The sequence below is a fragment of the Pseudopipra pipra genome, chromosome 16 (assembly GCF_036250125.1).
Source record: "Pseudopipra pipra isolate bDixPip1 chromosome 16, bDixPip1.hap1, whole genome shotgun sequence".
Classification (NCBI taxonomy): Eukaryota; Metazoa; Chordata; class Aves; order Passeriformes; family Pipridae; genus Pseudopipra; species Pseudopipra pipra.
Window position 1 is genome coordinate 2,139,302 of NC_087564.1, and position 23,778 is coordinate 2,163,079.

At 44.3% G+C, this 23,778-nt stretch overlaps 1 protein-coding gene across 6 annotated transcripts in view; it reads left to right on the plus strand.

Annotated features, from left to right (window-relative positions):
* The window catches only part of CLUAP1 (clusterin associated protein 1), a 59,570-nt gene that overhangs the window by 23,843 nt on the left and 11,949 nt on the right, over positions 1-23,778 (plus strand). For all 6 annotated transcript variants that reach the window (XM_064672590.1, XM_064672592.1, XM_064672587.1 and 3 more), the window contains one exon: positions 15,280-15,352. In XM_064672590.1, coding sequence (XP_064528660.1) covers positions 15,280-15,352 — 73 coding nt within the window. The remainder of the gene's footprint in view (positions 1-15,279; positions 15,353-23,778) is intronic.

Genomic DNA, 23,778 nt, shown 5'->3' on the forward strand with positions numbered 1-23,778 from the left:
CTCAGCATTTCTAGTCTTTGCTTACCCTACATTAATCAATGCATGTGCATACGTACAGTGTATGTGCTAAGAGATATTGGGTGCTTATTTTTATTGTCTGCCAACAACTTGTATAAGGGTTTCTCATCTCAAGGCTCTTCCATTTCCTCATAGTAGCAAAGGAAACAGCAAAGAGCATCAGTGAGGAGATCATATGTGCTGAGATCCTCCCCCGTGGAATTCAGTTTTGTTTGGCAGAAATTCTGTTTTCTGTCAGCTTGCTGAGTTGCATCAGTTCAGTGGGATTCTGCACCTGGGTAATCTGCATCTGTGTCTTGTCTTGCTCCAGACTTCTCTTTGGGTGTTTACTGGACTGCAATGCTTTCAGCCAGTCTTTGCTTCAGCTTCCTCTAGCTTCATGTTTTGTTGTCTGGCTTTTCGTCCTTCTCACAGTCATTACCCTGTGTATGTTCTGTTCTTCGTTGAAAACCTGTTTCAGTGAACAATCTCCTCTTGGACCTCAATGCTGGTGGGTGTGGTGGGTGTGGTGGGTGTGCTACACCTGGAGTTACAGAATCACAGAATCGTTTAGGTTGGAAGAGACCTCCGAGATCATGGAGTCCAACCTGTGCCCCATCCCCAGCTTGTCAAGCAGAGCAGAGCACTGAGTGCCACATCCAGTCCTTCCTTATAAACACCTCCACCTCCCTGAGCAGCACATTCCAATACTTAACAACAACCCTTTCCATGAAGAAATTCTTCCTGATGTCCAACCTGACCCTCCCCTGGCACAGCTTGAGGCCGTTTCCTCTCCTCCTGTCCCTTGTTCTCTGGGAGCAGAGCCCAACTCCCCCTGGCTCCCCCCTCCTGTCAGGGAGTTGCAGAGCCAGAAGGTCCCCCCTGAGCCTCCTTTTCTCCAGGCTGAGCCCCCCCAGCTCCCTCAGCTGCTCCTGCTGCTCCAGCCCCTTCCCCAGCTCCGTTCCCTTCCCTGGACACGCTCCAACCCCTCAATGTCTTTCTTGTTGTGAGGGGCCCAGAACTGATCCCAGGATTGGAGTTGCCTCAGCAGTGCAACCAGTTAACCAGTTGTTAACCAATGCTTCCTCTTTCCTCCATCACCCTTTGGTCACAGGGAAAGCCATGCTGTGTCCTGTTGAGAAGTCTCAGATATTTTGCTTCATTATTGGCTTGAGGAATAAAATAACTTACCTTTTCAAAGGTGACGTGGGGATTTGACAATTTGTTAATCCCTGTGAACCAATTTCCCATTAACCCCCCCTTTTTATAAGCACTGTCTCTGGAGATATTTTTCCACCTTATATCTGTAGTCAGCCTGGTATTTTCATATGTCTTGTTTTATAATCTTCTAGTTCCTGTCCATATCCTTAGCCCTAAAAAAAAATAAGTCATCAATTAAATCATAATCTTGAAATGAAGCCTAAAATCTGATTTTTCCCTTCTGTTCAAATGCCATTGAGACTTAATAGCCAAAGGAGCAATGCTTTGAACTGAGCTACCTGAAACTGGTTATAAATTCATGTGCAGAAGTTTGTTAATGAGTTGGTGGCTCTTTGGGGGATTTTTGTTAAAAGATGATAAGACAAGGAAAAAGCCTTTGTCATTCAGGGCTGTGCCATGCTTAGAATATGGAAAACATTTTTTATTTTCCTTTTTCTCCTTCTTTCTGTGAGGCACCTGGGAATCCCATATGGTTTGGCTTTTCATTTCCTGGGATAAGCACAGAAACAGTGCTTCGGCATAAAACAGAATTAAAGAGTGCAAAAGCTTGGGACAAAAATATGTGGTTTTTCTCTGCACACTTCTGTTACTTGTGCCTAAAAATACTTTTAATATATAAATGATGAAACTCTGACCAGCTTTTTGTGAGCAGCAACACAGTGACTCAGGCAGCCACAACTGCTCTGCTGTAGAAGCTCTTGCTTTGGTAGGAGAGGAGGTTGTGTGTGTCTCTTACAGCCAGACTTCCAGGAGTGCTGGAGCCTAAACTGTCACTTGAAGTCATTATGAGATGTCAGAACTCAAAATCAAACTCCAGGACTTGGGAACTGAAAGAGGATGAAGAATTTCAGCCTGAAGAAGAGAAGGCTCTGGAGAGACTGTAGAGCCCCTTCCAGGGCCTAAAGGGGCTCCAGGAGAGCTGGAGAGGGACTTGGGACAAGGCCCTGGAGGGACAGGACACAGGGAATGGCTTCCCACTGCCAGAGGGATAGTGGGAAGGAATGTTAGATGGGATATTGGGAAGGAATTCTTGACTGTGAGGGTGGTGAGGCCCTGGCACAGGTTGCCCAGAGAAGCTGTGGCTGCCCCATCCCTGGAAGTGTCCAAGGCCAGGTTGGATGGGGTTTGGAGCAACCTGGGCTGGTGGAAGGTGTCCCTGCCCATGGCAGGGGGTGGAATGGGATGAGCTTTAAAGTCCTTTCCAACCCAAACCATTCCATCATTCTATGATTCTAATCTGGGTCCCAGCTAAACCACTTGCTGGTGCACTGCTGTTTCCAAACCAGTGAGGAGACTCTCCTATTTTTATTTTTGAAAGATAATGCATTGTTTAATCCATTTTGGATTAGTCTCTTGCCAGCCTGGAACACAGTGGTAGATCTCTCACTTCTGTCAGTCTTGATCTGCTTTTCAGGTGATGCTTCACTTCTGTAGCTACTTGTTGGTGAAGCAAAACTGTGGGTTGTTTATTACTTGCTTGAAAAAAAAGAACAATTTGCTCCAAAACGATGCTGAATGTTGTCCTAAAGTTTATAATCTTGTGTCATTTTCAGCATCATCAGGGGAAAAAGTAATGAGGATAATTACATTTAATCCATTTTAGTACATGCTCTCTCAGCTGTCAGAAAACACTGAAAATTATGTTGATTTTTAACCCAACCCTGATTTGTGTTTTGTTCCACCAAACAAATCTTAATTATCTTCTGCAGAATCAACATGAGGCAATTCTTTTATCTTCTCTCTGCATTTTGCTAAGTAGCTTGCCAGCAAAAAGCAACAGCAGTGTAATTAGATTAATCCCTGAGAACTGATTCCTGGACCCCTCTCCTTGACTTGGTGCACGTTTTGAGGGGGAATTTTTGTTCTGATTGAGAGACCCTTCTGAGTAATGAGATTAATCTCCCCTGCAGCTGGACTCAGACCTGGTTTGGCACCCTGCTGATGTCACACAGCTGATGAGCTGGGCCAAAGTGCATTTCCTAATTAGAAAAGTGATTTAAAGATTGTACCCAGGCACACAGTTTTAATTAAGTGACACTGAGCCCTTCCTGACTGCAGTGCTGGCGGTTGGTGTGGATTCCTTAGGGTTGTTTTTCGTGCTGTGGGTGCTCAGTCACATGGAGAGCAGAGCCTTGTAGCTCCTGGTGCTCCTTTGCCTCCTGCTCATGAGGAGTGCTGCTTGGAGAGCCATTGGTGGGAGTCTCCTGCCAGGCACTGGGCTGAGAAACTCTCTGTGTTCAAAGGAACTTAAAGGTGTCGAGTGAACCAAACAGTTAATTTGATGAAATTCACTCCTGCAGAGCACCTCTGATGTAGGAGCCCTTTGATATTTATGAAAAATATTAAATTACTTGTCCATTATCAACTGGAGATGGCAGAAATCCTCACATGACTCCTCTTTAGAGTGAGTTTCTCACACTTATTGACAAGTGGTCATGTCATATTTATTCTTGGATCCGAGGGATTTGAACAAGGGCCTTTTGTCTTTGCAGTTTCCTTCACCTTTTTTTACTTCCAGCCACCTCTTTTATTCTGCTTCTGTTCTTTTATGGAATTACTCCATCTTCCTGCAGCTCTGTGCTGAGGCAGGGATTTATGTGCCGTGTCTCCTCAAAGATTTGCACTTATTTTTCTACTTTGTAAAAGGATTCAGCACACTTGGTTCATTTTTACCATTTCCAAGATGAAATAGTTTTGGATGTTTAGACACAAAAGCTATTAGAACTTCAGCTGTTCTAAAAAAAAAACAATTTTCAGGGGTTTTCAGATTTGGGTATTGAACTTGTCTCTGGATTTTAAATGAATGCCTCTCTTTTAAAGAACAATACAGACAATACAGTTCAAAAAGGTGTTTTTGGAATTAGTTTGTGTCATGCCAGAATAACTTGGCAATATCCTTTAGCATTTCCCTTTTCCCTAGAGAGAACATGCTTATTCTTTCTAGTGCTTCTCAGAGGACACCCCTGAAGTACTTTCTTCTACAGCTGCTTTCTTCTAAGGTGTTTTCAGGCTGCTTTTATGCTGGTGCTGTGAAATCTCAACTAAGGACCACCATGAGGTGGTGGACACAGGGATGAGGATGTTCTGAGCCACTCAGTTGTTACCTTTGGTTTGGGATTGCTTAAACCATTTTTCTTTTCATCATGGTGGTATTTTGCAAGGCTGTGTAGTGATAGAACAAGGGGAAATGGCTTTAAATTGAAATTTGAGAGATTTAGAGTGGATATTAGGAAGAAATCCTTCCCTGTGAGGGTGGTGAGGCCCTGGCACAGGTTGCCCAGAGAAGCTGTGGCTGCCCCATCCCTGGAAGTGTCCAAGGCCAGGTTGGATGGGGCTTGGAGCAACCTGGGCTAGTGGAAGGTGTCCCTGCCCATGGCAGAGGCTGGAATGAGATGAGCTTTAAGGTCCTTTCCAACCCAAACCATTCCATGATTGATTCCATGATGTGGCTCTCAGTAAGCAGTGCTTCATGATTAAACAAGGAAAAGCCAAATAAAGAGACTGTATTTTGACTTTCCCTTTGCAACCCACCCTCTCCAAATAAACTCCCCTCTTCATTAAATTTTTTCAGAGTTCTGATATCAGAGCTTCTGAATATGCACATAACAGGGATATCTGAGTTCTACCTGAGATACCCCTTGGTTCTTGTTTTTTGCACTGAGCTGTCCCACTTAGAATATTGGATTCAGCATTCCCACTGCATGAATAATTCAATAAACTACTGTTTATTGAAATAGCCAGCAGAAGGTTAATATGAAAACTGGTTGGTTACAGTCTTTAATCTTCTAACTAATGTGCATTTGAGTTATGAGTGGTTTAAACATTTTTATGTGTGCCAGGAGAGCACTGCTGGTCCAGTGTTGCTGAATTGTGTTGAATATCAGATGTAAAAGTAAGCACAGGCATGTGAGTTGTTGATTGCTTCTATTTTGACCTTTAGTCCAGTGTACAAGGATCACAGTATTGGTGCACTGAGGAACACAAATCCCATAATGGAGAAATGTGGAGAAAAAATAGAGGAGGGAGAAGGCAATGCACAGAGAGGGAGTAGGGGCAGGGGAGCACAGGAGAAAAGGACAAGAGAAATTATTGGCAGAGAAATGATGATCACTAAAAGGAGAATACAGAGAAGGTGGGAGGGCGTGTGGAGAGCGTGTTGGGGAAGATGGAAATGTTGCTGTGTGCATTCATTTCACTGAAGCAAAAACCTGCAGTCCCCCAGCAATGCCATGGCAACTGCCTGCAGGCTCCCAGAGGAGCCTCTGGATGCCCTGAGGCAGGTGTGTGCCTACCTGCTCCTGGTGCTCTGGTGGTGCTGTCTCCCAGTAAAGCTATAGGAAGACTTTCTGGGAAATGAAAGGAGTTGAGGTCTATTTACCTCAGTTGGATCGATCCCCTCAGTGCTCAAAGATCCGTGTATTCATCAGGAATATCTTGACATCTGATGTGCCAGGTGGGTGACAAACTTGTCATAGGATCCCAGATTTGGGGTCATTTTACTCACAGCTTCAGGTTCATGTCTGACAGACTCTAGAACTTACTTTATCACGAGCTGGAGATCAGACAAGAAATTATTGAAACCCTAATCACAAGTTTTTCTGAGCAATGGAAAGATTACATCCTGCCTTCAGCAGCCCATGGAGAGGGAAAGAGGTTCCTTGTGCCTCTGGGCTTAGTGCTGTGGTTGGATATGAACCCCCTGCACAGGCTACTCAGTCTAGTTCTTTCTTGCTGCTGTTGTAAATCTGTGCTCATTCCTTTATAAATTAAATACTCTGCAGTTGGGTAAGGAAGACAGGGAAAGGATCTACTGAGTTTTGCAGTCAGGCAAGTTTCTTTGTTGTGACACAGAAACTCACCCGATGATCTGATCTCTAATGAACTCAGTTTTTAACTTGTCTCACTGAATTTCTTGTGCAGTGACTCCACTTCAGAAGAAAAACCATCAGTGCATTCTGAATATACTGCCTTTAAGTCTTACATATTCTCTTTATCAAGCTTCATTTGGTAAGAAGATGAGTAAGTGTCTTGTATATGTTATGGTCCTTCTGCCTTCCTTGCCAGCCTGCATAATCCTTTTGAATATTCACAAAGACTTTAAATGTCTGAATTATGTAATGGAAACCACTTGAAATTCCCTGGGAATAGGAGACAATCAGATCACTTGCAGCAACACTGATTGAACAGGTCAATTTATGTTTCCTCCTCAGAGATCGACGTTTAAATCATTGAGAAACATTTAAATGGGGCGATTGTTTGAAAGAAAAAGCTGAAATAACTCTTAATTTGGGACTGATGTTTGGTGCTTTGCACCAAATGACATAAGTAGGTAATGTTAAAATGGTGTCTGTGAAATTGAGGAGCTTTATGCTCTGCTGCTGGTACTTAGTGGAAAAGAGAAGCTGTGAGATTGGCATTTTGGTGTGCACAAACATGCATAATCTCAGCAGGGGCAAAACAGTAAGAGCTGAGTTTTAAATAGTAAAATAGTTCTCAGTTTTCTGGCTGTGTGAAAGCAATTTCTAGTTGAGTTCTGTGACACATATGAAAGTGGAACACTGTGCACGTGTGAACAGTGAGCGCTTGGACAAATGTCCTGGCAGAGCCTTGGCAGGGGCTGGCAGTGTGAGTTACTGCTCTGTGCACGGCCACTGCCCTCTCTGAGAGCTCCAGGACATTGCTGGAATCCTTTGCAGAGGATTTGGGTGTTGGAATGACCAGTGGGCCAAGCTATGCATTTCAGAAGAATTGCAGCAGGTCAAACGTTGGGAACAAGGAAAGGTAAGAAATCCCAGGACAGACCTTTCTGGCCTGGGGCTGTGAGTCATATTTGTTTTGCTAGAAATCCACTTCCATTCCCACTTGGGCCTACCTTGAGTGTGATGTAGTCTTGAAATCAATGGAAACCTCCAGTGGAGGCCACTGCACTCTGAGACCCTCTTTTTTTACATTTGCTGACCTGGAGCGCTGTGTGCCTGTCTCCTTCTCAAGCTTTGTTCCACCTTTGAGAGGACTGAGGAGAAACCTGACCTGGTGTGGTGGTTTGACCTGGTCAGAGCCTGGCCTGTTAATCAGGGCCTGACTCCCCTTGGCAGTGCAGCATTCCCTATATTCCCTGCTGCCAGCCCTTGTGTAATGAGAAAACTTCAGACAGTGCATCCTGCATCTCTCTTCCTGCTCAACCACAAGAATATTTAAGCCAACAGCTCCTGTTTCTGAATCTGTAGAGTAAACTGGAATGAAGCAGTGTCCCTGCTATTATATGGAGAGGAACACAGAGTTATGGAAACTAGAGAAGCAGGATGGGTGAGGTGAAACCTGGTGGTGTTGTAGCTGCTGGTGGCCTAAAGATGATCACCTGCTCCTTTTGTGTTAAAGAATCAGAGCCTGGTGCATGAACAGTCCTGGAAACAGTGCTTGTCATCCCCTTTCAAAAGAGATTTGTCTGCATCATTAGTCATCTGCACTTCCTCCTTCTCTAACCCACCACAATGAGATACTTTAAAATAGCTTTATCCCAGTCATCTAAGGATTAACTAGAGCACTGTCCTGGTGAGCAGAAATTAGGAGAGCAAACGTTTTCAGGCTGGAGAAATTGTTAAAAACAGGTCTGTAGTTCCTATGCTTGGGCTCTAAGACACAGAGAGGGGCTTGATGGTGCTGCCATTTAATTTGGGTGAGAAATAAGAAATGGACTGGAGGGTGCATCAGCCACCTGTTGAAGAGGTTCTTTGCTGCAAGAAATGTGTGCTGTATTGAGCTAATTGATCTCAAGATAGAAGGCAGCAGATTCCATTATCAGTTCCTGGAACTGCCAAGTTCACCAAGAACAACTGCTCTTTAATATAATAAACACTCTCCTTGAAAAGAGTGACTAATCCTGACCCTCCTTTGAGCCTTGAGGCTTTGTGCTACCTCTGACAGAGGGAGAGGATAATTCAGGTGTCACATTCTAGCAGGGACGTGGCAGTGGCTGCTTTGTGGTGGTGGGCAAGACACCACTGCAGCTACCAACTTCCAATCAATATTAATGTGGATGATGATTTCTTCAGACACTGCAAACTGACCTCAGGTTTACATTAAAGGATCGTGCACTAATTCAAATAAATTACACATCCAAACAATAGCACTTGTGAGCTTACTACAATAAAAATGTAATCCTTGAAGGGAATGTTTAATGAGCTGTTATTGAGTCATTATAATTCATCTCTCCCACAAAAGCAAATAGGAAAAACAGAGAGTCATCATTATGGTAAATTTGCATTTTATGTAATAATGAATACAAAACACATTTGATTCACAGGATAAAGTCCTCCTCTGTCAGGTTATTTTAGGCAGTTTGGAATTTGTCAGTGTTATTGCTGACTTGAACCTTCTCAGAAGGATTTTGACTTGAAAACTGTGGGCAAAAAATGTTAGTCTGGTCTTTGTTTTCCCCCTTCTTCTTTTTTTATTAGTTCTGTTTAGATTTCTCTCAGTGCTGGCAGGTGATTTAAAGGCCTGTCATCTCCACTGGTCTTATGTTGCAGTCTCTGCCAGTGCCTTCCCAATCCTGTCTCTCAGTCCTCTTGAGCTGGGCTCTGCCATGGGCAGTCACATAAATCCTCAGCACAGAGTTCAGTCCTGTGTTGTCTCTGATGTTCTGCTTGCTTGGCTCTGACCTGTGGTTCCTGTATTGTTCAGCAGTATTTCTTACATCACAGAACAGTTTGGGTTGGGAGGGACCTTAGAGCTCATCTTGTTCATGAGCTTTAAGGTCCTTTCCAACCCAAACTGTTCTATGATTAAAAAACCCAAAACTCAGTGGCTCCTCCCTCCTCAGAAGGGAATGTTCAGGGCATTCAGGCTGCTCCTTTATAGAGGGAGCACTCACTCCTTCTCACCTCCCAGCCTGTCCTCTCTAGGATGTCTGTATCCATTGAGAGCAACCCTCCAAACGTGGGGACAATTCTGTAATCCCAGTGGGATCACAGCTCTGTGCATTCTAATTCCTTGTTTTGTTTCCTACGATGGATGAACTCCCAGGCAGTGATCATTAAGACAAGAGGGCATGGTCTTAAGCTGTGCCAGGGGAGATTTAGGTTACATATTAGGAAGAAATTCTTTACAGAGAGGGTAATCAGGCATTGGAATGGGCTGCCCAGGGAAGTGGTGGATTCTCTGTCCCTGGAGGTGTTTAAGGACAGACTGGATGTGGCATCAGTGCCATGGGCTGGGAACCACGGTGGGGTTGGATCAAGGGTTGGACTTGATGATCTTGGAAGTCCCTTCCAACCCAGCTGATTCTATTCTATAATTCTATGAACTTATGGTCAGGCACTTGAGGTGGGATCCTGCTTGTGCTGCCTTCACAGGGAACGTTCCAGAGCCTCCCCTTCAGTGTTCACAGTGCCCCATTTCTTGTCAGGCTGATCATCACCATCATCATCATCATTGCCTGACAGACCTTGTTTGAAGTCCCCCTCACAGGTCAGCAAGCCTGATGCTAAAGGTTCTTCTGCCCCAGAAGATTAGGTGGATCTTCCCTCTCTCCCCCAGTCTTCATTCCTCAATGGAATAAAAAGGAACAAACCCCAGAGCAGTGCAGTCATGTCTAGTCAAGTGTAACTACAGCCACGTTCCAATTCAGAACTTAAAGCTGGACATGAATTTAGGATGAGGTGTTTGACAGTAGCTCAACATCTAGGAAAGAACAGCTCCAGGTAGGTTGGTACTTGGTGCTTCCATGAACTCAGTCCCTCCCCTGTCTGTGGTCCCTGGCAGGTTTGCTCTCATCCGGAGTGCTCTCACATTCCCCAGGGTTCCTCCTCGCCCTTGTATCTCACTCCTGCTGAATGAATGACAACACCCTCTTATGAAAAACAGCTGCCATTGTGTAAGTGTGGCAGGAGCCAATCTCAGCTGCTTTGTTCTGTAACAAAGCAGGAGCAGCTGCCAACATGAATAGTCAAGGTGAGGGCGAGGCTTTCAGTCCAGCAGCAAATTGATTTGCCCCAAGTGTAGGGCAGGGCAGTAGGAACACCACTGTTCTCTAGCAAATCACTAGAGAAAAAAACAGAAGGAAACATTGTTTTCCCTTGCTAAGATGAAAACTTTAGACACAGAGATGTCTAGAAGACTTCTGGTATTGGGAGAATATGAGAACAGAAGGAGTAGCTTAGGCAAAAGTTGAAATGCTTGAATCCAAACGCAGAAAATCAATGAGCTTCAGTTGTTGTCCTGTGCTTTTAGACTTATCCCCTTCCTACTTCACCCACCTCTTTCCCTTTTCTTCCTACTTAGTGGTAACCAGGTCTGCCAGCTGGCTGCAGGGCATAAATTCTTTGTATTCAGGTGTTTTCCCCACACCTTTTCCAAGAAAACTTAGAAGTGAGCTTAAAACAAAACCTCTGAGCTGTTTTGAAGGATCAAATAATGCATCATTTTTATTCTTACTCAGTTTGAGCTTTGCTGCTTTGCTCTCTGCAGGGGCAGGGTTGTCTTCAGTCATGTACTTTTGCTAGTTAAAGAAGATTGAGGCACAGAATATCTGTATTGCCTTATTCAAATTCCAATCTACAAAAAGCAGACATTTGTCCTGAGTGCATTCAGTGTGCTGCAGAGACAGGTAACATTTCTGTAACAACAGAAAGGGGAATGAAAAAAGCCCCAGACTTACTTGTTTTGAAAGCCTTTGTATGTCACCAAAAAGGCTCTGTAATTCCTGTTGCTGTGTACTGTGTCTGGGCTGTTGATGTGTCACCAGACAAGGGCTGGTGACTAAGGAGATCTCAACCTGGTGCTAAAGGCCATGGACAAATCTCTGGGAATAAAAAGTAGTTCTGACTTGATATAAGGAAACTTTTTCACCCTTTGGGTAGTCATCCATTAGAACAGGTTGCCCAGGCATGCTGATCAGTCTCTCCCTTGGAGGGACTGATGATCCAACTCCAGCCCTGAGCACTGTGATCTGATTCTGTTGCTGGTCCTGCCTGGAGCAGGAGGTTGGGCTGGGACTTCTGAAGGTCCCCTGCAGCTGGAGTCATTCTGGTGCTCTCTGTTGGCAGCAAATCCTGCCTTGCTGCCCATTTCCCTTGGCTGTTTGCAAAGGGATTGTTCTGATTATTCCTTTGGGCAGATTTAAACCTTGGGGAGGCTGCAAAATGTATGAGGCAGAGGAGAATTTCCATCTCAGCAGGGATCTGTCTGCCCCTAAAGCAGCATTGATCTCTAGTACCCTGGAAGGCCTGGGAGTCCCCTCTGAGGGGGCAGATCGGTTCAGATTTTGTGTTAATTGGTATTTAAATTATATTAATTTGCCACTGTGAGTCCACAGTGTAAGCTGCCACTTCCTTTGGGTAAAATTCACTCGTAGAGTAAGATCCATAGAGTGTTTCCCTGCTGCATTTCAGTCCTGCTTGTACACTGGAGAGGCTGAACAGGGGGACTTAAATATTGGCCCCTGCTCATCCAGCATCCTGAGGTAGCCAGGTGGTTCCTGCAGGAGCTCCAGGCACTCCAGGCCACGTCTCTTTTTCTGCAGAGCTGTTACTCTGTCACTGCACAGAGAGGGGGCTGGACCCATGGACAATGCTGTGTGTTGGAAGAGCATCTGCAGCATTCCAGTGCATCACCCCCCTGGATCTTCTGCCCTGTCACATCTCAGCAACCCTGGATCACACAGAAGTGCCAAGCCTAAAACAGAAGAACATCTCTGACTGTCATAGCCTTGGTTTTGCTGAGCTGATATAAATCCCATCTGTTAAAACAGTATGATGTGTAGGGAGTGGTGTCTGTGTTGAAGGTGGAAGATGGTCAGGCCAAAAAATGCAGCTTTGATAATTGCAGGCATTCGAAACCTTTAAAAAATTAAGTGATAAATTCTGTTTACTTTCTAGATTTTTGATCTGCCATCCCTTCTGCCCTCTTTGAAGATCTCACTTGTTAAGGACAGTAACCAGTAGTTCGCTGATGCTGTCCTGGTTCTGACTGGTTCAGGGCTTCCCTTTTAAACCAGGTTTTGTTGCTGCAGTTTTTAGTAAGGTTTTGCAGGGTGTAGCCTGGCAGTGGTGGAGCAATGGGCTGCTGTTGGAAGGGATGATGTACAGGCTCAGCAGCTCCCTTGGGCTGACAGTGGCATTTGACTGGCCATGCATCAAGTTATTCAGAAATCTAAACTGGCAGAAAATCAACATTTTTTCCTGCCATCTAGTCCCTGCACTGGCTTGTGATGAGATCAGCTGAGCTACTGGCAGCAGCACAAGTAAGAGGCTGGAGGAGAGGGGGAGAAGGGCTCATCTGTATGATGAAACATTCTTTTAGCCTTCATTTCTCTTGTTTTTTGAGTTCATAAGCCCCATCTTCTTAGCCCTGCTGTTCTCCCCACAACTGCAGCACCCCATCCTCCCTTTTGCCAGTCAGGAGTTTGGGTAGACACATACTGAGCTAGAGTGGAGAATTTGCCTGGCTTAATTTTGTTTGGATGGATTAGTTTTCACCAGGTTTCTTTTGTGTCACTGCACAAGTGCTGCCCCAGAGCAGGAGTGGTAGAAGGGAAGGAGCAGGAAGCAGAGCAGGGAGGCTGCTTATTTGTCTGAATTGGAATTGCCAGCTTCAGCTGTCTAAATGTGTGCCAGGAATTACAGTATCAGGCAATGGTTGTTTCTGTGCCCATTATTTCACTGGGCTGTGAACATTCTAAATGTGCTTTCTGGGTTCATGAATTTGTCCCCATGACATTTGGGAAATGTCCTTTTCTTTCTGTCCCTTTTTTTTCCTTTCTCTGCTGTATGCACTGTGTAAACTGCAACAGCCAGTGGGGTTGGGATTCAGATGGGTGACTAATTCCTCACATATCCATTTGTCCCAAAGACACAGCAGTGGGGAGGCTGCACTGGGAATGTTTGCTGGGGCAGGGGCAAGACTGGTTTAAATCACTGACCATCTTTAAATCCTGTGACTGACTGGGAGGAAGAGGTAGGGAAAGAAGAGAGCAACTGTGAGGCTCAGTCAGGAAATGCTGTGACCCACTGTTACAGAGGGAGGCCTTGGAATGAGAGGCATGTTCATGGAGACCAAAGGAGACCTTGGTAGTGGTTACCCTTCTCAGTGGAACTGAGCTGTGCAGGTGTGTGGCTGCTGTGTCGGGCAATCACAGAATCCCAGAATAGTTTGGGTTGGAAGGGACCTTAAAGCTCATCTCGTTCCACCCCCTGCCATGGGCAGGGACACCTTCCACTAGCCCAGGTTGCTCCAAACCCCATCCAACCTGGCCTTGAAAGGAGGTCACCTGTACCATGGTCAGCAGCCTGGATCAAGGAGACAGGAACCTTTATTGGCCCACTTGCCATAATCACACCACCCTCAGCATCCCTGCACCTTCCCTCTCTTTTAATCTTTGGCCCCACTCTTCTGTCCTCACTGTCACTTGTTCCTTTACAAAGGAACTCAGAAAGAACAGTGTCCTCAATAGAATGTTTCAACATGCTTGTGTCTTTTCCTTCCTTGTTCCTGCAGATGGAATTAGCCTCTCCTTGCAGAATATTTTTCCATCAGTTTGGAGGTTTCAGTGATTTATATTGATGTGGGTTGTGCTGGAGTGTCTCATTCCCTGTGATTGGGCATCCTGACCTTTCAGCTTTGTCACCCTGGACACTGTCACACCTGCTTCAGTTTTGCAGGGTTATTCCTAGGTCCAGAGGATTCATTAGCAGCCTTCCCAGCATCCATGGATGTCTCTATTAGCATTGGAGAGTTTGTAGAGCAGACAATTTGTGTCGTTGTCCAAAGCAGATTTTTGGATCAGAATTGATTCCCTTGAGAGAGGCACCGAGCTGGTTTCTCACCAGGCACAGGTGACATCTCACTTCTTCTTACCACCTGTAAACATCTTCTCTGCAGGCTTTTCCAGCATGAATATCAACCCCCAAGTCAGATATTTATGCCAAGTTGTGATGTCTCATGCCAGTCTGTCCCCAGACCTCTGTTTCCAGCCTTGAAGGTTCCTTTCCCAGCTTCCATGCCATTGCCAGATGTATGGAGACACATTTCCACCTGAAAGTGTACAAAGGTTGTGCTCAATTCAACCACTTCCAGATGCTCTTCTTGCTTTCCTGCCTCTGTCCCATGGATATTCTAGATGAGTCCGTGTTTTCCTTTCCTCAAGTGCACTGTAACTGTGGAGGTGTGATCATGTCAAAGCAACTGGTGTTTTGCACAGAAAAATCAAAGGCTCAGAAAAATCTTACTTCAGTCCACAGTTAATTAGCTTTCCTTTGCCTGACTGGAATTGAAGAGATTAAAATTAGGAAAATTTGTGGCTTCAATCAGCTCTTGCTACCTGTTTAGTATTGTAGGTTTATCTGCACCTAATTCTGTGCATTCATATCTTACCTGCTGTATCATGTTTAGTTTGCTATTCAAAATTTAAATTTAAGCTAGAGGTCATTAAAAATACATTTTTCTGTCTGATGCTGCAATTGGAATAGTGTGATTTTCTCGTGTCATTGACCTTCATTTGAATGGTTCTCCTTTGCACCTGAATACTACAGTGTGGTATAATACATGACTGTACTTTTCCAGCTTATTGAAAGGGTTATTTGCTCCAATTTTGTTTGCATGCTTGGAAATGTGTGAATTCATTCTGGTTTGGATGTGTGTGAGGAAGCTGCAGTCATTTCACAAACCACTTCTGGTTTTTAATGGAGTATTGGCTGAAAACAGGTACCAAAGCCTGCTTTCCAAAGAAAGCCACTTGCCTGCTGTAAGAGCAGTAGTTTTCAGTGGGATAAAGCCAAATGAACTCATTTTCCATGCAGTAAGTGATGTTTCACCCAGTGGGAATGTGTAGTTGCCTTTCAGTGCTTTATTTGACCTGGGTACACACTTTGTATCCTGACCGTCACAGTCAAAGTAGGAGCTGCCACGTTTCAAACAAGACTTTTTTTACATAAAATTTATTCAATGCTGACATTTTGTAGTCTCATTCTACCTGTGAGTGCCCTTAACTGTTGTGGTGGGATCATCCAGTTGGCTCCTGGAGTGTGGCAGCTTTTCCAATCCAGTTGTTGTTTCCTCTTGCAGGAAGCAGCAAACATGTTACGTCTTATGCAGAACAGGCTGAAGGAAGAGGAGCAACACCTGCTAAAGAGTGGAGGTAAGTGGCATTTCTTCACCTCTGGTGGCAGTAGAGAAGTTTAGTTGTTTGGGTTTTTTTTTTTCCCCAGACTTACTCTTAATTAATTAGAATTCTAGCTGAGGATCAGAAGGGAGTAACAAACTCTTGAGGTTCTGTAGAAAGCTCACAAACAAGATTTTGCTCTTTTTGAGCTAAACATCAGCAAAAACTTCCTCATTGATTGCCCCTGTGAATTTAATATTGCAGTCTGTGCACTTTTACTTGATAGTGGGAGAAACTAGAAGGAAGGTTAATTCTCAGGATCAGAGGGAGAGTTCACAAAAGCTGACATTGAGTAAAGATATAAAAGTTGTGCTTCACAGTTTCCTTGGTGGCTGAGATTTTCAGAGCAGGCTTATGAAAGAGGAATTTCACTCATTTTTGCCCATCTTTGATCTCATATCAATGAGGTAAAAGGTGAAGACATCTCAGCTGAAATATAGGATTTGTAATATAAATTACAAGAATGTGGAATTGTGTCAAGGATTCACTTGAGTGAAAAAGTTCAGGTCCTGCTGTCTGATAGTGTCCAAGGTAAGTAGGTTTAAGAGGACTCTGTCATCAGTCCTCAGTAATTGGCAGTGTGAAGTATAAAGTGAAAGTTTGCTAACCTCCTTTCTCCTTGTCTGTGGATTTTACTTGAAAAACTATTCTGTCATTTTGCAGCTCTGAAATAAAAGGAGCTTTACCTTTTAGTGAGTGATTTAACTGCCACCTCAGAACGTGATTATGACTTCCAGTGAGCTAAAAATATTACAATAACACATCTTTATTCAAGTACTTAATTGTCATAATGAGTATTCATTTTAGTGATAAAAAGCACCAGGAACCTGTTTTCCAGAGCTGGCTCATTTATTGACTGTCCCATAACCTTGGCCAATCGAGTCATCTCTGTCAGCTCCAGCCTGCCTTTGTCTGCACAGGCTATGGGAGTTTGCAGAGTTGTAACTGAGACAGTAAATTTGGCTCTTGGATGCTGTTTCCCAGTCATGAGCATGGAGGGTAATTTATGGGAGGTTGTAAAGCTCCCTGAGACCACATGGAACAGTCAGGTGTGTAAAGTAAGATACACAGGTGTCCCCAGAAACACCAAGGCAGTGGAAAGAATTCAAAAAAATTATTTAGAAGGCCAAACCCCACTCTGTTCTCATTATTAGTTAAATGATACCCTTTATACAGTTCAGACCCAAGGGATTTGCTTTGCTAAGAGAATGCAGAGGTTAGTGTTGTAAGTGGCACGGTGTCCTATTAGGGATATGTTTACAGAAGAGCTGTGTTAATCCCAGGATCCTAATCACAAGAAAAATACATGTTTTGCACAAGACAAAGAGCAGCAGAATCACTGCAGCATCACTGAGCAGCTTTGCTTGTCCAGCCTCTCCCAAGGTTAATAGTGCAATGCACTCCAAAAATAGGAAGCAGCGAGATGGAATTTCTGCTGGAGAGGATTCACAGGAGACCTACAGCCTGATGTGGCAGTGATTTTATCAAGAGGACTGGGAACATGGGAGGAAGTGGTATGAAGTGCTACATACATGAGCACTTAAACCTTCTTTGAGTTCTGTTTGGATTTTGAGTGCTACATCCTCCTCCTGAGATAGGATGTGCCCTGTATCGAGCCAGTCACAGGGAATATTAAAAAATATTTCACTGTCAGAAACATCTTTCTAAAGTAGGTTTTGGGAGGGGAAGTTACTTCACAGAATCATGGAATCACAGCCTGGTTTGGGTTGGAAGGGACCTTAGAGCTTCACCTGCCATGGGCAGGGACATTCCATCCCCTGCCATGGGCAGGGACACCTTCCACTAGCTCAGGTTGCTCCAAGCCCCATCCAACCTGGCCTTGGACACTCCCAGGGATGGGGCAGCCACAGCTTCTTTGGGCAACCTGTGCCAGGGCCTCACCACCCTCACAGGGAAGAATTTCTTCCCAATATCTTGTCTAAACTGACCTTTTTTCAGTTTTAAACCATCACCCTTGTCCTGTCGCAGTAGACCCTGCTAAATACTTCATTATTCCACTTGGAGTTTTGAGTAATGCCTCCCACATGAAGCAAAGTGCTTTTATCCTGAATTTTCTTCCGTCTTTAGTTTGTTGAGAAACTTAAGCCTTTTTTTGTCTGGGCCTTCAGCCCAACAAAGACACTGTGCCTGTTCACAGGACAGTTGAAGTGGACCCTGCTCTGACTTGGTCTTGCTCATGCAGCGGGTTCTGGAGATGGAGGGATGAGCATCTGCTCTGCTCAGTGCAGGCTGGGCAGGCTGGTTTGGCATCTCCCAGTGTCCTAAGATTCTCTGGCTGAATCTTGGTCCAGGGTGGTGAAATGAATTTCATTTGCACAAATTCATTGATTTCCTACCCAGAGGGGTAGCACAGGCCAGCACCTTCTGCAAGGGAAAGAGAAGGTTCTCTCTCTCTCATTACACTTCACCCCTGAGAGCTGCAAAACACTTAATGAGGTTCTTCTAACTGCCTGGGCTGGCACCTGGTGATAAATTTGTTGCCATTAACTGATAAAAGTCAGTATCCATCCTGCCCCTGTAAGAACTCTTTGCCTACCTGCTAATTGATGCAGTTCTTGTATTGTCTGCATCCCCTGACCTTATCTCCTGCTAATTTGGTAGCAAGGGTTCCAAATCAACAGTTCATTTCTCTGTGCAGTACAGTTGCAGGAATCCTGGAAGCTCTGTGTTACAGAGTTTCAGGCTGAACTAACAGCAGAGAAGCCTAAACCATGTTTGTCATCTAGAAGAGCCTGTGGAATGGAGGTTGAGTTGTGCAGGTCTGTGTTAAGGATGTAAAAAGTCCAGGGATATGTCATGGCATCACATAAAATGGGCAAAAATGTTTAGGATAACTGATAAACAGTCTGGTTCTTTTTTTCTTTTGCTAGCATGCATTGCAAATCAGCTTTGGTTTCTGACTGAGCATCTCGATAAAACCACTGCACAAAAAACCAAAGAAAGCCAACACTAAATTATATGAAAAATATGAAAATGACATAAAGATTTTGAACTCTAAATACAGATCAAGCTTTGAGTATTACCTGCATGATGAAAACATACACAGTTAAGTATTTGCAGCAGTATAGAAGTGTCTTTTGTGCTGAGCAGTAAGGAAATTGCTGTTATTTTTCTAATCTTTGCTCTCAGAGAAGCTGAGACAGGATGTGGTGTCTCACACACCTGCTGCCCGTGTGCCACATCCAGGGCTGGTGCCAAATAAAAAAATCCAATTGCCTGAAACTCAGGGCTCGGTTTCCTTGTAGTTAATGGTGAAGTGACTCTTCAAACATTGTATTGGACAGTGCTGGGGTGATCCCTGTGCAGGGTGGGGGCAGAACCAGTTCAGGTGTGGTTACTGGATGCTCTGACACCAGATTGTGTGAGAGAAGGGGCAAGGAAGGTCACTGACCACAGCAGAATTTCAGCATGTTTTCTCAGGCTCACCCAAGGTTGGAAAACATGTTTGTTGAGCAAAAAGGAACAAGTGTGAATGTTACTAGACTGAAATACAGTTTTCCAGAGTAATCAAATTATTACATTTACAGATCTTTATTTTTCCTCACTTTTTTACTCATATTTTCACATGCATTTTCTCACATTCTTTAAGAGGTTTGGGTTTTTTTCCAATTTAAAAGCAGACAGTGTAGAATCACAGGATCCCAGAATGGTTTGGGTTGGAGGGACCTTAAAGCCCATCTCATTCCATCCCCTGCCATGGGCAGGGACACCTTCCACTAGCCCAGGTTGCTCCAAGCCCCGTCCAACCTGGCCTTGGACACTTCCAGGGCTGGGGCAGCCACAGCTTCTCTGGGCAACCTGTGCCAGGGCCTCAGCACTCTCACAGGGAAGAATTTCTTCCCAGTATCCCATCTAACCCTGCCCTCTGGCAGCAGGAAGCCATTCCCTCTTGTCCTGCCCCTCCAGGCCCTTGTGCAAAGTTCCTCTCCAGCTCTCTGTTTTTTCTCTATCAACTATATTTTTAAATAAGTAAAATATTTTGTTTTGAAAACCTTAAAAAAAAAAAAACCTTTGAATTTTTCAAAATATTTCCTTTCTTTCTTTTGGCTAGTGCTGTGCCCAGGATTGATTTTAATTTGCAAAAGTATTTGCTGTAAAACTAAATTTTTCACTGACTATGCCACTTTCTGTTATGCTGCTCCAGTCAGCCCACCCTGCATCCTCTTGCTTGGTGTGTAGAATGGATAAACATCCATGTTCCACAGAATTTGGAAATCTGCACTACTTCAGTCTTGTTCAGCCATAGCCACGGGATTAACTGATGCTCCTGGGTCCACCCTTTGTGCTCCAGAGTTGGTGCTTTAAAATTTGACAGCAGAAAACAAAAAGCCCCATTGCAGCAACTGTGGGGTTTGAGGTGTAGCTGTGGATCACTGGGTAATTCCTGGATGATACTGCTGATGCTCAGCATTGTCACTGCAGGGTGCTCAGATCATCCATCTTCCTGTAACAGACACTTGGAACTAGTCCACAGGAGTTCTTGTGCTGTGCTTGTCAGATAATTGCAAATTCACGTTCTAATTTAATAGTACTTTGATGGGTTCTTGGCTTGTTAGAAATATTATGGTCACCAAGTATGACCTCCTGATAAAATTGGTCAGAAAATAACTACTTATTCCTGTGCCAAGATTGCACATCCCAGTTTAAATGGAGCTTGTCATCAAGAGTTAATTTTAATTCTTTCAAGTGAGAGAGATCTATTGCTTTTCCGGGCAGTGGTTAATCACCCTTACTAAAATGGGATAGACCAGGTTGGACAGGGCTTGGAGCAAACTGGTCCACTGGAAGGTGTCCCTGCCCATGACAGGGGGTGGAACGAGATGAGCTTTGAGGTCCCTTCCAACCCAAACTATTCTGGGATTCTGTGATGTTAAAATGACCAAGCAAGGTCAAAAATGTCACTTGGACCAACCTCTGCAACCTCCTGGTTGCTGTTTGTTGCTGTTACTACCCAGTTTTTCTATCCACAGGGCTGAATATCCAGGCTTTCCAGACCTCTGTCAGTAGCTCTCAGTACCGGGATGAATTTTTCCTGGAGATCAGATGACACATCTCAGTTTTGTGCTAAGGACAAAGGATATACCCTCCTGGAATTTCTATATCTTTCCCTTCAAATTGCAGAGCTGTGGGTGTATGAGTGTTCAGGCTGATGCAGAGCCTGAAGCTCTTGACTGTGGTGGGACAAGAGTATGGATTTGGTAGAACTGAGGCTTTCAAGTGGGTATTGAGCTTCATTCTCTCTTGAGCCACCCCCATTGTTTTTCCTGTTCCATTACTTCCTGCTATTTATTAACTGGGGTTTATTTTGGATCAAGTGGCTGTCAGTTGCCCACTTGATTTTTCTCACCAAAATGAATATCCTGCTGAATCCAGTAATTGCTGCAGAGCCAGTTGCCTGTGTTCTCAAAGCAGTGATTTTTGTTATCAAATTGAACATGCTGAACAGCACTGACATCTAATTCCAAAGCATATCAATAAACAGTGTTGTCTGTGCTCATTACCTTCACCACAGTAGCTTCTTATTTTGCAGCTGGATACATTTACTTGAATATTGATGCAAACTACCCACTCTGTAATGAAATCACTGCTAAGTTATTAAATCATGCTGGTTTTTCTTCAAGTGTTGCAAATTACCAAAAATTAAATCATTTAAATATAGTGTTGTCTGTCCAGGTATCAGCTCTGGCTTTTTGTGGAAGCAGTAGGTGTGCTTTGGAGCAAATAACCCACTTGGGAGAGCTTTGCAGTGGAACCAGGATGTACTTTTTGTCCCTGGACAGCTTTAAAGGAAACTAATTGAGTTGACTGAAACCCACCCTTATGAAATAGAAATGAAAGGCAAGTGGGGTTTGTAATCCCAGTATATTCTCTCTCAGCTGGGCTGATATTTTGAGAGTGTTCTCTGAGCAGTGGAGTCAATCACAGCAGTGGGGACATGGGCCAAACACAATTTACAGAGTTGTTCTGCTGATTACCTTTTCATGATGAAAATACAGGAGCTTCTTAAAACCCCAGCCTGAAGCTTCTGCAGGCAGCCAGCTTGGCCTAAATCCGGGTACATGGATTGCTGAATAATAATAAATAAGTTTGTTGTGAAAATTCAAATAATCCTCCTTAAAGCCATGTAAATCTTATAAGCCAGCTCCACTGGAGTGGGTTTTGCACTCCATGTACTAGCACATGGCAGTTTGGGGTAGTATGTTTTATTATCTTCATTGCTGTATGTTGGTCCTAAGAAAAATCTGTGTTTTCTCCATAAGGAATGTTCCTGTCTCCCCAGAAGTGGTTGTAGATTCTGGATGCAGTGTTACACTGATGAGATTGTGGCTTCTTCTAGGGCAACAAGTAGCTTCTTTGTATCTGTTGTTGCATGAAACTTTCTGAATTCTTACCTTTTTATCAATACCCTGAATATTTTGGTGAAAACTGGGCACGCTGGGCATGTACAATTTGGATGGTGAACCCTGCAGTGTTCTGGCTGGGATGGGTCACACACAGCATTGGACTGGTCTGATGTACCTTGTGTATTTAATTAATTTTTTAGCTCTGTGTTCTGGTTCTGTGTCCTTGGGATTTTGGCTCAGCATGATTCTGTTCAGCTGATAACTCAGATTTTATATGGGTTTGGTGATAGCAGCCATTGGGCTGGATTAGAGCAATATATTTTTTTTTTGTAAGCGAAAAAGGTGCTTGATGTCTTGCAGGAGTGAGCAGGAAGGAATTCTGCTATTGCTGAATTTGCATTTGCAGCTGTCACCTTCCTGACCCCCTGGCCTGAGTTCAGTGTAGTGATGCTCCAGGTGGGGTCTGTGCCTCGAGATTTCAGCCTGACTGTTCAAGGAAAATCCAAACTCTTGCCATAGATCCGTAACAGGATTTGTTTCAAAGTCACACCTTCCCCCTGATTCTGATCCACAGGCACTCAACCTTATTGTTACTGACAAGTTCTACAGAGTCAAGAGACATGTTATATCTGAGAGTCTGAGACCCAAAAAAGGTTAAAAAAAAAGGGGTTTTCAGAAAGGTGAAGCTCCATGTAAGTAAAATTTAAGCTCCATGTTGTTCCAGCTGTGCCCCAGCTGTGCCCTTGTCCCAGTCCTGTCCCCAGAGGGGTGTTAGCTGGGTTTGCCACTTGGGTTGTCAGCAAAGAGCTCTGGCTGCATTGTCATAGAATCAGGGAATTATTTGGGTTGGAAGGGACCTTAAAAATCATCTTGTTCCACCCCCTGCCATGGGCAGGGACACCTTCCACTAGCCCAGGTTGCTCCAAGCCCCGTCCAACCTGGCCTTGGACACTTCCAGGGATCCAGGGGCAGCCACAGCTTCTCTGGGCAACCTGTGCCAGGGCCTCCCCACCCTCACAGGGAGGAATTTCTTCCCACTGTTCCATCTAACCCTGTCTGGCAGAGGGAAGCCATTAGTCCCAGCTCAGCTGGCAGTTCATGCTCAGGAGGTCCCAGCAAGGAGAAAAAAGCTCTGGCCAGTGGGGCTGGCTAACAGGAGCACAAATGACAAAGCCTGGAAGGGAGAAATTGCTCCTAAAAAAAGAAAAAAAAAAAAACACAAAAAACCCACAAAAAAACAAGAATGAGGGCGCTTTAGTAGCAGTAAGAGCCATCACAGGTGTAATAAACTCATTCTTTCATATACAGAGCACAAACCTGAATCCTCATGGCTCTTCCTAGACAGTTTGCCTGTGCAAGGGCTGAACATAACCTCATTTTCTTAAATGCCAGGTAAACAGAAGCAGCATTGAGGTCACACAGCAGTGAGTGATTCCCTCACTTGCCAAAGAATAAAGTACAATACAAATAGAAATTGTAGCTGAGACTCCTGGAGCCTTGTAATCTTACCAGGCTATCAAATACTTCCCTTGCCACTATTATTTTGTCATTAACTTAATATTGAATATGAAAAACATGATGGAAAAATGTCTAATATTTGATAATTAAATACTGCAAAGATGTGTCAGCTCATTACTAATCCTAATTAAAGTAGTTATTTCCATTTTCATCTCAGACATGTGTGTAATTAAATGTACCTGGGAAAGAATTGCCTATTTTCTTTAACTAATCAGCAGCAAATGTTGCTGTGCTGGGTCCTCCCATGGGATCCTGTTGGGTTTGGGCTGGCACTGGTAATTCCATGAGCTCCTGCAGCACTGGGGTGTAGGATCAGCTGGTGTGGAGGGACTTGTATTTGTCAGGGGAGGGTCAGGCTGGATCTCAGGGAAAGGTTCTTCCCCCAGGGGGTGGTTGGGCACTGACCAGGCTCCCCAGGGCAGTGGGCACAGCCCCAAGGCTGCCAGAGCTCAGAGAGGGCTTGGATAACACTCTCAGGGACAGGGTGGGATTGTTGGGGTGTCCTGGGCAGTCAGGAGT